The sequence below is a fragment of the Aythya fuligula genome, chromosome 2 (assembly GCF_009819795.1).
Source record: "Aythya fuligula isolate bAytFul2 chromosome 2, bAytFul2.pri, whole genome shotgun sequence".
In the NCBI taxonomy this organism is placed as follows: domain Eukaryota; kingdom Metazoa; phylum Chordata; class Aves; order Anseriformes; family Anatidae; genus Aythya; species Aythya fuligula.
In genome coordinates this window covers 104,883,549-104,897,734 of record NC_045560.1, presented here as the reverse complement: position 1 = coordinate 104,897,734, position 14,186 = coordinate 104,883,549, and the positions used below count along the sequence as shown (strand labels likewise).

The 14,186-nt window shown below is 43.9% G+C and overlaps 1 protein-coding gene across 1 annotated transcript; it reads left to right on the top strand.

Annotated features, from left to right (window-relative positions):
• The first annotated feature begins 578 nt into the window (after positions 1 to 578).
• Positions 579 to 13,477, top strand: CIDEA (cell death inducing DFFA like effector a). The gene is made up of 5 exons (XM_032182411.1): positions 579 to 625; positions 3,982 to 4,138; positions 4,346 to 4,492; positions 6,478 to 6,659; positions 9,378 to 13,477. Exons 1-5 carry the CDS (start codon positions 588 to 590, stop codon positions 9,511 to 9,513), a joined length of 660 nt encoding a protein of 219 aa, XP_032038302.1. The 5' UTR covers positions 579 to 587; the 3' UTR covers positions 9,514 to 13,477.
• Positions 13,478 to 14,186: the final 709 nt, after the last annotated feature.

Here is a 14,186-nt window from a genome sequence, read left to right as displayed (position 1 = left end):
TAGGAAGGCTAAATACCTCCAGTGAAGCTACTACATACATTAATCCAAGTTGTAAGCTTATTCCCAGGCTCTAAAATCAGAAGCCGAAGCACTTTAATCTGTTGATTTAATGCTTAGAGGCTTCAAATGGGATTGGCTCCTGCTGTTGCTATATTAGCTGTAACTCAGATACACACGGAACAAGCAATCTTTCTCCTTCCTTCCCTGGGTAAACAACAAGAAAAAAAAAAAAAAAAAAAAAAAACTCATCGTGAATAATAATAATAACAACGATAAATCTTCCCTCTGAGGTGCTTCGCCTGGCACCTGTCAGCACAACCCCGCCACCACCCGTCGTGCCAGGGGGGAGCTTGGAGCCAAAGGGGTCTCGGGGCGGGGGAAGAAGGGGGTCCGGGGGTGGCATGGACAAGGATGGGACAAGGACAAGGCTCCTCCAAGGCAGCCCACCCCAGGGCCATGCCTCCCCTTGGCCGGGGGCGGGCTGAGGGCCGGCCCGGGGGCAGGCCGGCCGTGGAGGCGGAGCGGCCCCGCTCCCCATTAAGGGCGGCGGCGGCCGGCGCTGCCTGGCGGCCGGGGAGGGCCGGGACATGGAGGCAGCAAGGGGCTACGTGGGCTCGGCGGTGCGGTGAGTGCCCCCACGGCTCCGGTTCCTTTTAATTTATTTGTAAAGAAGCCTGAAAAGTGGAGGTTTGCTTGGCGGGGCAGCTCGGTGCCCTCCCCGCTCGCCCCGGGGTCGGTGGTGGCGTTTGGGGTGTGCTGGGCGGGCGCCGCTCCCCTTCTGCGCCTCAGGGCTGTGGGGTCTTCTCAGGCTCTTTTAATCGGGAAGCCAGGTGGGAAATGCAGTGTCCCGGCTGATTTCTGACTTATTTTTGGCTTTGTTATTGCTGCTGTCTCTCGTCTGTGAACTCTACCCTAAAAATCCAGCCGTGACATATTCTGAAGCCGCTTGCGTTGTGCAATGTTGGCTTTCCTGAGGCTGGGGACCATTGCACCACGTTCTTAGACAAACATACAGGGCACGTCGCAAACAAAGATAAAGGGTGAAATCAGCCTACAGGGCTCGGGGCAGGTTGTTAGTCCCTGGTTTCTCCTCCGAAACAAAAAGCTCAGCTGGCCCCCAGCCCTGACACTGCACCAAATGCTTGGGACAGCGTCTGTAGGTCTCTGGGTGCTTGGCGTTATACAGGGCAAGCTGGGTGATGTTGAAGATAATTTCTTCCTCAGTTATAAACGCTTTTCTGAGGTCTTATGTTTTCCACTGACATAGGATCCCTTCTCCTGTAGGGAAGAGTGAAGACCTGTACTTCAGCACAGTCCCTTTGCTCTGTACCACTTATTCCCTGACTTACTCCCATCACCTTTTAGTAGGCAATTATTTTCAGTAACTCCAATCTAGCAGGGGAATTCCCTGCAAAAAAAATAAGTGGTATTTCTTTCTACAAGCCCTAAACAAGCCCCTTTGAGTCTCTGGTTTACATATGTGTGAGGGGAAACAAGCAGAACAGGCTTTGGGCAATTGACCCAGAAACGGAAGGGTTCACTTGGTTTTCTGGCTTTTTTTTTTTTTTTTTTTTTTTTTTTTTTTAACTGGCTTTTGTTACCTAGTACTTAATATTATCTGAAACCTCACCATGCTCTAGACTCACTTCTTCATGGGCAGACTTACTTGAAAGATACTGACTGGTCTTATGGAAACATACGTGGAATGGCATCGATGTTAAATAACTACCCGAGACTTGGACTGCTGTGAAGTGGCAGTATGGTTGAACTGATGAAAGTCCTGGTTTATTAATCTTTTTGTTTCTGACTTCTTTCCTCTGATAGAATTAGGCAATGGTATGAGATCGTGGTTGTTGAGCTCTGAAGAAAATTTTCTTAGAGCTACAAAAAATGGCTTATAGAGTTGGTTCTGCTAATGCCCAAGATGAACACTTGCTCTTAGGTAATAGCAAAGAACAGGACTGGTATCTTCTGTCATCACAAAAGACGTCTTGGCAGTATGGTGATACATACCACTCAAGGAACTATTCTATGTGTAGTTTTCAAACATGTGAGGGGGGAATGGGCTGTGCTAGTTCTGGAGGTGTTCTCTCTTGTGTCCTAAATGCTGCACGTGCTAACAGTCAGGTGCCCAGCCAAGTCGGGTCACCAGCACGGAGATAAATGCACGGGCTTCATACCTGAGGAAGAGACTGGAGTGATTCAGAGTGGGAGCTGCCTGCAGACTGGCAGGGTGATTGGGGCACTGCTTAGTCAGTGCAGAGATTAACACACACACACCCTGTCCTAGCACACTTTCCGTCTATGGAGGGGAAGTTATAGCGTCTTCCTCTGCTATTTTGTCATCTTGCCCTCCTCCCTGGTCGCGATCCTTCTCCAGGAGGAAAATGCTTAGCTTTTTCATTTGAAACAATGACAGTCTCCTAAAAACCTTGCTGAATGCTCACCTGCGCCTGCTTTGTTATGCCACATGAACATACTTACAAAGTGTTGAAAGCCAGAGACCTAGTGTTGAGACAGCACTACAGAGATGCTATTAGGTTCAGCTAGAACTAACACTTGAACACCTCACTCCTTTAAAAAAAAAAAAAATATATATATATATATGTTTCAATAATGCTGATGAGTTTTTGAGGAAGAGAAGCTCTTCAGCGTATAGAGGAAAAGTAGTATCCCAAAGCCCTGTAGAATAGTGGTTTGGAATGAGAGCAGGAAAGGAGTTAATTACTGTAATTAGCTAGCTAGTTACAAAAATGACTTCTTGTGCATCTCAAAAATATGCTTAAAGACCAGGTACGAGATCTGGAAAAGATTTATTCTATTCCAGGTAGTGATTTTTGGCAAGTTGTCTGGGTATTAAATTAATCAATACAATTTGGCAGTAAAAAGCTATCACTGGTGGTATTTAGGGGAATATCACCTAGGGGTATTGAAGTGATATAATTTGAGAACATAAACAGTCACTGTTGAAGATGTGATTGTCCAGGAAAACTCAAAGCCTCTTTCTAGAAGAATCAAGGAATATGCCAAGCTGGAAGGGACCCACAAGGACAACTGAGTTCAACTCTTGGCTCCGCACAGGACCACCCAAAAATCAGACCGTGTGTCTGAGAGCGTTGTCCAAACACTTCTTCAACTCCAGCAGGCTCAGTGCTGTGCCCATGTCCCTGGGGAGCCTGTCCCAGTGCCCAACCACCTCTGGGTGCAGACCCTTTCCCTAACCCCCAGCCTGACCCTCCCCTGTCCCAGCTCCATGCTGTTCCAAAAAAGTGTTTGAACTCCTAGCCTCTGGTAGCCTGCTCCAATGCTATCCGCTCATGTACTTGGACCTTAATTTCATTTCATTCAGCTTCCTTTGATACATTAGGGCACAAACAAGTCTTATTTTGTCATTTTCTAAGCTGAATGAAGTTTTACAGACTGTAGATGTTATTTATAAGCATCTCTGCCATTTGCAAGTCAAGCATAACTGTCAGAAAGCTCCACTTGCATTCTGAAACTAGGTGTTTTGCATATGGATAGTGTGTTCAGTCTCCCTAAAGCTAACTCTTATCATAAATAAATAGTTAAAAGTAGTCGTGTGTACCATCTGACCGAGTGTTTATCTTGCAGGAAAAAGGAGTGATTTGTATGGGTGACTGCAGTATGAGCTGCTGCCTTCCTCATTCACTGTAGTGTTAAAACCTGTCGACCTCGCTGTGACCTTGACGTCAGCTGAGCTCTGCAGCAACTTGGCCCACATCTGCTCGAAATGGTTTTCATTTGAGAAGTGTTTTCAAATGTCACCAGCAAGGGAAAGTTCAGAGACACCAACTGTAGGGCTATGTAGTGTTTAATTTTGAAAGCAAGCTCCGCAAGTCTAACGAGACCTGTGAATTACTTGTACTATGTCCTTGTGTACCGAACTCAACGGCCCTCCTCTTCCTCGTGGTACTTGACGTGACTATTTTTATAACTACACTGAATTTTTATTTGTCTTAGATCTTTGGTATCCATGGGAGCATCTGTGGGAGCAGTAACAAAACAGACCCTGTTCCCTCCTCTCATGCCTGCAGGGCGACCTTTCCGTGTGTCAAATGCCTCCAGGAGCAGCCGGAAAGGAATTGTTGCGAGCAGCCTGCAAGAGCTCATCAGCAAGGTACAGCAAACATTCCTGCTCTGGCTGAAACTTGCACTGAAGTGCAGTATTGCAGGCAGGCAACCCACAGACTGTTGTTCTCCCAAATATCATTAGTGGGGAAGTTCAGGAGAATGCAAGTCTAAATATTAAATGACAGGGGGAAAAATATGACAGTGAGAGCCTCCTTTCTGAATTCTCCAATCTGCTGTTTTTTTTTTTTTGCAGACTTTAGAAGCCTTCCTTATAACCACTGGAGTAGTTACTCTGGTTTTGGAAGAAGATGGCACGGTTGTGGACACAGAAGAGTTCTTTCAGTCCCTGGATGATAACACACACTTCGTGGTCCTACAAAAGGGACAGAAATGGACACAAGTAAGTGTTCACTGCCTCCCTCATACTTGAGTAGAAGTGGATGGAAAAAGGTCTGTGGCTACTTAAATTCTTGGGAAGAGGGGAGATGAGGAAGAAGACTTGCCCTGTGGAAGGGAAAGTATCAACTCCTTGTTTTATCATCCAAGAAGGCTTAACGAGTTCATTTATTTGTCTCCTGCTGGGACATAGGACGGTTGACAAAGATCTGCCAAGAACTGAACTGAAATGCTACCACTGAACAGAATTATGGGGAAAAATCCCACTTTTGGAGCAGCTCAGGAATAACTTAGTTCTTGAGCTGTTGTATAACATACAGGGAATGAGAACTTTGATTTCCTTAAGCTAAAAGCACAAACTTCGTTTAGTTTTAGAGGGGCTAGAATGCCCAAATTAAGCCATATAAAAAAAGCTTTGCCTTGCAAATGCATTAATAGTGAAGATAAGAAAAATGCCTGTACTAATCTTGCAAACAGCTAAAAGTTGTCATCAAAACCTAACATTAGTCTTCATGCTTCTAGATATTTTACGAGATATGTTAAGATTGCCTAGCTTTTAGCCTTTAATAGTGTAAATTTAGTTTCCAGTTAGTTTTGTGGAGGAGTGCAGTAGTAAGATAGTCAACTCTGAAGTTTCTCCCAGTGAAATGATTGTTGTTAGAAAGCTAGCATTAAAATTTCTTCTGCCAGGTGCAGAGTTAGCTTAGTAGCTGCAAGCTGACCCACTGTTCCTGTCTGTGGGTGCATGGCTCAATCGTGTGGCCCCGTTGTTTGTCTCTTAGTGCAGCATGGGCAGCTTGTGTGTTTTTCCCCAAGATAACTCACTGACTTAACCTGCTGCATCTGGCCATGAGCTCCAAAAGCAGAAAAGGAATTGGAGCCAGGGTATGACTGCACCTTGCTTCTTCTTTCCCTGCCTCATGTCCTGTTTGGCATGGCAGCAGAACAAGTTTAAATGCAGCAGGAGAATGCCAAAGCTTCACAAATCATCTGGAGTGTAGCACAAACTGTCTTGCTTGGTCCAAATGTCCAGTGTGCTAATGGGGACATGCTCCCAAGCAAACCCGACTGCATGTACGTGTTCAAAACTTGTTGTTAAGGGTTCTGCTTGCTGGAGCTGGGAGCTCAGAGGCTGTTGGAGTAAAACAGGCATAAAATTGCTGGCTGGTGATACACTGCAGTGTTTAAGTTGGTCTGACTTACCATGGCACTGTCTCAGCACCGGGATGACAAGTACAAAAAGCCCCAGCCTTACACAACTTTGTTGCTTCATTTAGCATGCAAAAAGCAGGTGCTACACATTACAATCCTTGAACTGAATGTGCTGAGCAGAGCAACCCGTGTATCCACTAGATGTCTCCCTAAATAAGGGTATTCCTTACTATTTCTCTTTTTTTTTTTCTTTTTCTCGAAGCAAATAACCCACTCCTGAAAGAGAGCAAGGGCAGCTTTTATTAAGATGTAGAAGATGACTTTCCACACTCTTCTTTCTCTTATTTTTCCACCTTAAACTCAGTATTAAAACCTAGGCCTAATCAGTAGTGGCTCCTTCTTCCATTTACTTTGTAGAAAGAAGGAAAAGAAAGGTGAGCTAGGATTTGAAATGAGAACTTGACTTTTTTTCACAGGCTTTCACAGGAAGTGAAGTTTTTACTTCACCTGAACAACCTGTAGTCTTTACAGCTATCTCCAAGATTGCTGATCACTATTGTGTTCATTCCTAAACAAAACAGCCTAATGTCTTGTTATTTTGGTGTCCTGTTTGTGTGGACTTGTTGTGCTGTCTTTTTGGAATGGTTTCAGAAGCCTAATCAGGACTTGAACGAAATTGCCTAAGCTACAGACTGGCTTATCTCTCAGTGCTTTTTATTTCTAATTTAGAATTGGCTAAGAATAAGCGAGTTACTTCTATAGAACTGCACCATTAACAGTTGTCCTGCTTTAGTTCCCTGGCTTAGGATCTAAACCATCTCCCTCTTTTTAAATTAGACAAGAAATGGAGTCGTCCCTGCAAGGCAAAAGAAGAAAATGGGAGTAGCTAACATCACATTCGATCTGTACAAGCTGAACCCTAAGGATTTTATTGGCTGCTTAAATGTGAAGGCAACCTTCTATGAGATCTACTCTGTGTCATATGACATCAAGTGTATGGCAGCAAAAAATGTACTGCGGTAAGTATGCTTCCATTGCTGATCAGGCATACAAGTTAATGAAAACCTTCAATGAGGTGAAATAAGACAGGAATTGGAGATCTAATGATGGAGGTCTTCATGGTGGCTGTCAGATTCACCTCCTGAAAGGCACGTGGAGACAAAAGAAGGGGGAGAAGATTGCCTTAGTCTGCAAGAGAGCCTAGCAAGGACCGCTGTCTTCCGCAGGACCGAGCTGTAGTGGGTTGCAAGTTTGGTAGAACAGGCTGTTGGGAAATACTGCCTCGAAATAATCTGTCCTTTCAACTGTGAAAGTCAGTGCCATGTCAAAACCAGCTGTGTCCTGCCCTGATGGAAGAAAACTTTCTGAGATACCATACTCTGATTTTAACAGCTGTTTAAGCTACAGCCCTGAATTTCTCTACCTGACCTGTCAAATTCTGGTTGAGAATTTGTGTAGTTGCTGCGTTTTGTTACTTGAGAACCAGACCTACACTGTTCAGAACAGATGGCATGGCCTGTAAATGGGTTTATTTCACTTGGGCAGCAAGTAGTCTTTGGTTTGAAGTCTTCAAGTAGCCCCTAGACTCATGCATGCAGGTATTAAGCATTGTAATGCTAATCTTATTCCCTGTCTGACCTCTGCCATTCTGCTCTGGTGGTCCCTTGCTTAATCCTTCAGCCTACAGCTGCTGTAGATGAGGCTCATCTCTCTGGCCAGGCTGCAGTGATGTTCCAGCTACATGCTACACCCACCCGTAGCAGTGGTTTCACTGGAGTCCCTTCAAAGCAAAGGTCTGCCCTCAGACAGCTGCACTCCTCCAGTTCCTGTGTTTAAGCCTCTTGAGCCAGAGCAAACTCCAGATTTCTGGCTATCTGTTATGGGGCTGTGTCAGCACTGGAACTTGCACTGTTGAGGAGAACTTGAAGTGATGGTTCTGCCTCCCTGCCAGCACAGTGCAGCTGGTGAGAAAGAAGAAGTGCTGGCAAGCAGCTGCAGTAGCTGCGGAGCTCTTCTAGAAGTGCTGCTACACTACAAAAAGTTGAAGGGGAAGTGCTGGTGGGAGGCTGGGAAAAATGGCCACCAGCAAGGAGCAGGGGAGAGAGAAGAGAACCTTGGACACTCTTGAATAGGGCAGACATCTGCCTCAGTTTGCTATTTAAACTGGAGACACACGGCGTTGGATTCTCAGCATAGTGCCTCTGCTAATGAGTCACAAGTTGCCAGCCCTGATGCCCTCTTCCCGAGCCCACCTGTGGAATGTGAGGGGAGGAAAAAAAAACCTTTAAATTCAGCAGTTGTTCATCGGTGGGAGGGGCTCGGAGCCTGCCAGATCTCATTAGTGCATTTCTGTTAAGGGTTTCTCCCTGTCTGGCCCAACTGAAAGATCAAATGTCCAGTTCAACAAATAACTTCCTCCGCGGCTTAAGTGACAACTGCTCTCATGTACAAGTGACACACTGCAGCTGCCCAAAAGCTCGGTACCAGGTGCAGCTTGCTGTGACTCTGCAGCTCCTTTGCCTGTGCTGTCCCACGGAGGGAAGGACATGCTGAAATGGCATGTGTGTGGGGAGCATGAATAAGGGTACAGCCTTTTTTTTAAAGGCTCTAAGTACTAGGATATTCAGCTCTTTTGAAATACTGGATTTTGACTACAAACCTTTCATCAAAGTGGAAAAAAAATAAACTAAATGTAAGAAGAGGACTTTGTGCTCTCTGCTAGAGCTGAAGGGAGAAATGAATAGCAACAGAGGGTTCACAGTTGACTTGGACAGGGATACACAAAAAGTGCATGCTCCCTTTTGAGAGGGGCAGTACTGATACAGTTTCTGCATCTTCAGAAACTGATTCCCTTCCAGTTTTGGAGTGATTCCAGTTCTCGTGTGCCACTTCCCCAGTGCCTTAACTTTGAAAATAGGCCCTCACACATATAATGATTAAAGTTTGAATATCTCTCTCAGCATTAATGTCCTTGTTGTTTCTTGGAGATTGGAAGGAAAAAGAAAGCTATAAATAGGTTGAATAAATGACCACTCAAATGTGATGATCTCTATTCCTTTGTCCTGTGGTGATCCACAGTATGTATTATATTGACTTCTGATGCTCTCTTGATCTTGATTTATGGATCTGCCTAGATTCTCACACCATATATTTCAATTCTGATAAATACTAGCACATTAAAATAAAATAGTTGTGAACTGAGAGTTACTAATGCTTGCAGCTTGGACAGTTAATTCGATTGGCTTCACTTATTTTGCTGTTGGGCATCCACTGTACTGTGATTGCTGAGCTTCAGTGCTAATCAAGTTCAATCTGCACCTTGGAGGTGCACACAGGCTTCTTGGTGACCTGCCTAAAGGTGAGAAGCAAGATCAGGTCATGCTGCAGGAATGCTGTGGTGCTCCCAGCCAATGTTACACCTCCAGTGGTGCTCTGGTAGTTTGAGTGATGGTTTTCCAGGTGGCCTAATGGGATTACAGAATGATTTATTAAATGCCTTTTCTGGTTCTGCCCATGTCTACAACACGCCAACAGTTTTCTGTCAGTCAATGGCCACAGACAGAAGTAATCGCACTAAGGAAGGTATGGAAATGACCATCCTCTCAGAAGTGAAAAAGAACGAGAGGATTCCTAAATATACCTCCCTAATTCATCCTGAAGGTGCTGGGGGTGGCAGGGATTTGGGCTACGTTGCCCTGTTGTTGACATTTTTTTTAAACAAATGGCTTTTCTTCCAGGAAGGTGCTTCAGCTGATGTCCCACGCGGCACAAATAACTGGACAGTTTCTGCTCTATACTGGAACATACATGTTGCAGCTGATGGATGAATACGATGAAGACGGTGCCTGTGCAAGAACACAGCACAAGCAATAACCACAGCTGCACTCCTGATATTGGATCCTTTTGCCTAAAGACATTCCCTTGCCCCAGTTTGATTGTAATGATGTTATAGTGGGGAGATGTCCACTGAGGTGAACTAACAGTTTTCCCGTTTGGGCCTTAGTCATAAAGTGTTCGGTGTTCATAGGCTCTTAGCACAGCAAAAGGGTGGGTGCCTGATGTCTGAGAACTGGGCAAAGGAAGAGAGGGCAAGTTTTTACCCCAGCAACTCAGTAGGAAATAAGAACACTTAGAAATATGCATGCTTTGTAACCACTGGATCCTTCTCTTGCACTGATCAAAACGTGGTTGGTTTTTTCATGGCTGTCCACTTGCCTTCTGAGCAGACAGGGCTGTGGTTGGTTTTGGTTTTAATCCTTAACACTGCTGGTGTTGGTGCCCAGCTGGCACTGAGGTACAAAAGGGTAAAATGTACTTATTTACTACTTCTAATGATGGAAACACATAGTACAGCTGAATCCTGGTTCAGTGACTGACTAATCTCATGAATTTTAAGTGGAGAAAGTGCCACTACTATACAGAAGCTTAAAACTTAGCCTTTCTTCCCTTAAAACAAGTTTTAAAAAATCATGTAACTCTTTATATTTTTCTTCAAATACACAGAAAGTTCTGGTGAGTATAGCTCATACCAGTTGAAGAACAATCATTTCTTTAATGTGTTCGATGTCCCACTCTGCTTAAAGTATCAAATACCTTGCCATAGTTTTATGCACATGGCTTAAGGGAAACCTGAAGCTGCTTTCAGGTGTTGACGTTCACTTCTGTGATTTTTGCTCTTCAGCTACATCCTAAGCTGTACTTAAAGTGCATGTGATGTGAATCTGGAAGAGGCATTAGATTTTAACGTCCCTGCATTCAGGGGAGGGGAGCGGGACACTGCTGTGTAACATGTGTATGCTCTAAACTGGGTATTTGCAATCTGACAGTCTCACAAGACAAGTTGTATTTAAAGGGCAAAGTTTTTAATTTTTAGATAGAATTGTCCAGAAAGTTTTTAACAGCTTTGTGAACAGCTAATATGACCAGGTTCCAGTAAGGGTCTCCTTAACAGTTAGACAAACCAGAAAACAAGCAGTGGTGTAGGCATCTTGTGTCAAAATTCAAACTCAACCTGTTGTTGGTGGGGAAAAAGTCTGACTTCTGTTGTTCACAGGTGTGGCTTTTGAGATTTCCATTTGCTTTCTTATGTTGAATTTTAATAAATTATTTTCTTGCTTAAAACTGAAAGCTGTTAAGAGATGACAGACCCAGGTAAATGTCTGACCTGACAGCAGGTGCCACCCAGGCAATGAGAGGGTGAACAAGTGGGATGGGGGAAGAAAGTAGTGGGAGCAAAAAGGAAAGAGACCAACATGGGCCCCAAGGTCCTTGCTGTGCTTCTGCTGAGACAAGAATCCTTTAACTACGTGCATCAAGTGCACCGATAAGGTGGAGGAAAACCTGATGTGCAAAAAGAGGAACAGATGGGCTGAAAAGACCAAGCAGCATGGTTACTGGTATCCATTCTGATCTGTCAGCTGACCTGTTCCCTTCAAATGTTACCTACACATGGGAATGTTGCTTTCTTGTTTATCTGCAAACTTCAACTTCAAAAAGTTGAAGGATTTTTGCCTTCCCTTTATGGATCTGACTTAGCCAGCTGGAGCTGCATCTTTCCAATAACCGCTGTAGTGAAAAACAGCCTAAAATCAATCTTAAAGGAACTGACAGACCCAAGTTTTCTAGGGTCTGTCTTTTCACTACTGGTATTACAGATAAGTAGACAGCTAAGAAGAAACTTAATGAGAAAAAGGTTATGTTAAAATGGAGACTTTAGACTTTATCTGTATTGTTCTTGCTCACCACCTCCCTCCACCCCCCCCCAAGTGATACCATGATAACTGATGGCCTGCGTCTTTCTAACCCCAGTTCTCCCTGAGGAATTGCATTTAGCTGATTCAGTGCAAGGACTTTGTCATTAATTCTTTCAGCTTTTAAGAACCACTTATTCCATTAAAATAAGACCATTTATTGAAAGTAAACTACATGTAATGCTTCTAATAATATATAGGTTGCTAATGGTGGAAGCACCAATGTAAAGAAAAAGCAAACAACAGAACTTGCATAGTTCAATATTGCATTAATTAGTGTGAATTGCATCTTCCACATACATAATACAAAAGCATCTGCAAGTCTGAAGTGTGCAGATACCAAATGCCTCCCCTCTACAGCCAGAGGCAGTTGTTACAGAACTAACACACTCCGTAGTTCCCAGTGGTATTGCTGTAGAACTGAACATGTCTAAAAGGCTAACTCAGTATGAATTTGAAGTGTTTTTAAGCAGCTGCTTCTTTGGCAGCCTCGCTTAAAACAAGCTGCTGAAGGTCATGTGAGCTGCAAAGTCTCCATCTCAGAGCATCTCTCTCTAGTTCAAAATGCAAACAGCTGAACAAAATAACTCAGCTTTGATATTTTCTCAGGCTGAAGAGAAGTGTCTTGGAAATTTTCGAGAATATGAAATTGTTCCGTTGCTTCTGAATCTGGGGTTTGCTACAGATTTAGTGCTAGGAAGATACTTGCTGCTATACCGACTTCTTTCCAGAGAAGCTTTTGGCTTTGGGTCAAACCAGAGGAGTTCATGATTTTCTGAGCTGGAGCCAGTTTGCTTTTTACAGCCTTCTGAAGATATGTAGCTTTTACTTCAGCGGTATGTGGTACACAGCAGAGAACTTCAGCATTATCTAGCTTTCAGAAAACTCTGTGAGTGGCGTGCAGTATGTAGTGAGACAAAATCTAAAAGCACAGGCTCCTAACTGCAGATATGTAGAAATGAAACCAGCTTTTCTACTTCAAATTTTTAGTTTTATTTTTTCACACTATAGGCTCAGTTAATCTTCATTTGCTCCTCTTGCAGTCCAGGCTGGTAGCACTGAAATTTCAAAGGTGTGAAACGTGTTTACTCCCTCCTTGCTTGCCCTGTCCCTTTTTGCCTGTTGCTTTGCATCACTTGCTAACAATGCACCAAGTCGTGCTCTGTAGTTACCAAAAAAGGAATTTTCACTGAAGTACTGGATCTTGTTGACTCAGGCACTGTTCATGTTCTGCAGGCAAAACAAAGTTGCTCTCTCCATGCCTAGAATGAAGAATCTGGTAGCTTTTGTGTGTGTGTAGCTTACTTCATTTCCTTCCTTTCATCAACCCATGAAGTTGCTGCTTTCTTGCACCTTCCTATTCTTTCAGGAAAAACAGGATTACGAGATTTTCTGCCTAGGGGAGAGGATAAGGCAGTGTCTAAATTCTTTAGACCCTTAGGAATATTCACTAGGAAACATCCCGAATCCCTTCTCTGTAGGGAGGGAAGGGGTTAAAGAAAGGAAAACGGGACTTTGGGCTGGAAGCTTTTTCAGCACAGTAAGTAGAGAGGTAGGCGTTAACAATGTAGGAAATGTTGATAATTCTGAATATGAACTGTGAAGATAACTGCAGAGGGCTATGTGTAACTGACTAGCACTATAGCTAAATCATTTCAGCGTACTTCTTCCACAGACAGCACTTGAACTAAAGGCGTAAGCTTCTTTAATTAAAAACATTTAAAACCAAAGCACAAAGTATATTTTGAACTTAATGCCTCAAGCTTTACTGGAGGTATTAATGTAATTATCGATCCATTTTAGTTACATGCTAGTAATTATCCTTGCAGAGTTTAGCATATATCACTCTGCTTTCTGTACCTTACCTTGCCATAAGATATTTATAAACCATGAGGGCTGCTGTTTTTCTGAGGGAAAAGAGGATATTTTACCTTTTCAGAACTTTTGAACCCAGTAGCTACAACTTGCTATGAAAACTGAGATGAGTGAGAACGATACTGTCAGCGATGGCAGTATTTTCTGATACGTGGTGCCAATTTTAAGGAACACTTCAATGTCTGTGAATAAATTTGAATGGTGGCTTTGGATGTCGTGTCTATTAATTTTCAGAACAACTTATTCCTGAAACAATCATGGGTGTTAATGGAGCCATGGTCTGCCACAGAAAGCTTCCAAATGCTGCACTGCAGCAGTGAAGTAACTGGAGACTATTATGTGGCTCTGAACTCTCTACTGCTGACTCACTTTCTGGCCTCGGAGAAAACACGCAAACTGCTTCTTTCTATTCAAAAGGAGTGCCCTCCTCCATCTTCTACCAAAGTTGCAAAAGACTACAGAGTACAGGAGATAGAAGGCTTGGGAAATATCTGGCAGGAGCTGCCTCTTTTCACGAAGTACAGTAAGGATCCTGGAAATGCCTTGTGGAAAACTCTCTGCAGTCATTTGCCTACAGCTACACTAGCACACATTTTGATTGCATAAAGATATTAATGTTTCACTGAAGTAAATTAAATTTGTCTAATCCACCATTAACTCACGTATCAAGAAAGGATAAAAAACACTGTGCAGCAGCTGTGAGAGAAACAGCCCTCCAGACACCAAGGTCACTGAAGATGGAGGGGGAGGAGGTGTTCCAGGCACCAGAGCAGAGGTTTCCCCTGCAACCTCTGGAGAAGACCGTAGTGGAGCAGGCTGTCTGCTGGCAGCCTGCAGAGGACCACACTGCATCTCCATGCTGCAGCCTGTGGAGGAGCCCACGCCACAGCAGGTGGATGTGCCCTGATGGAAGCTGTAGCA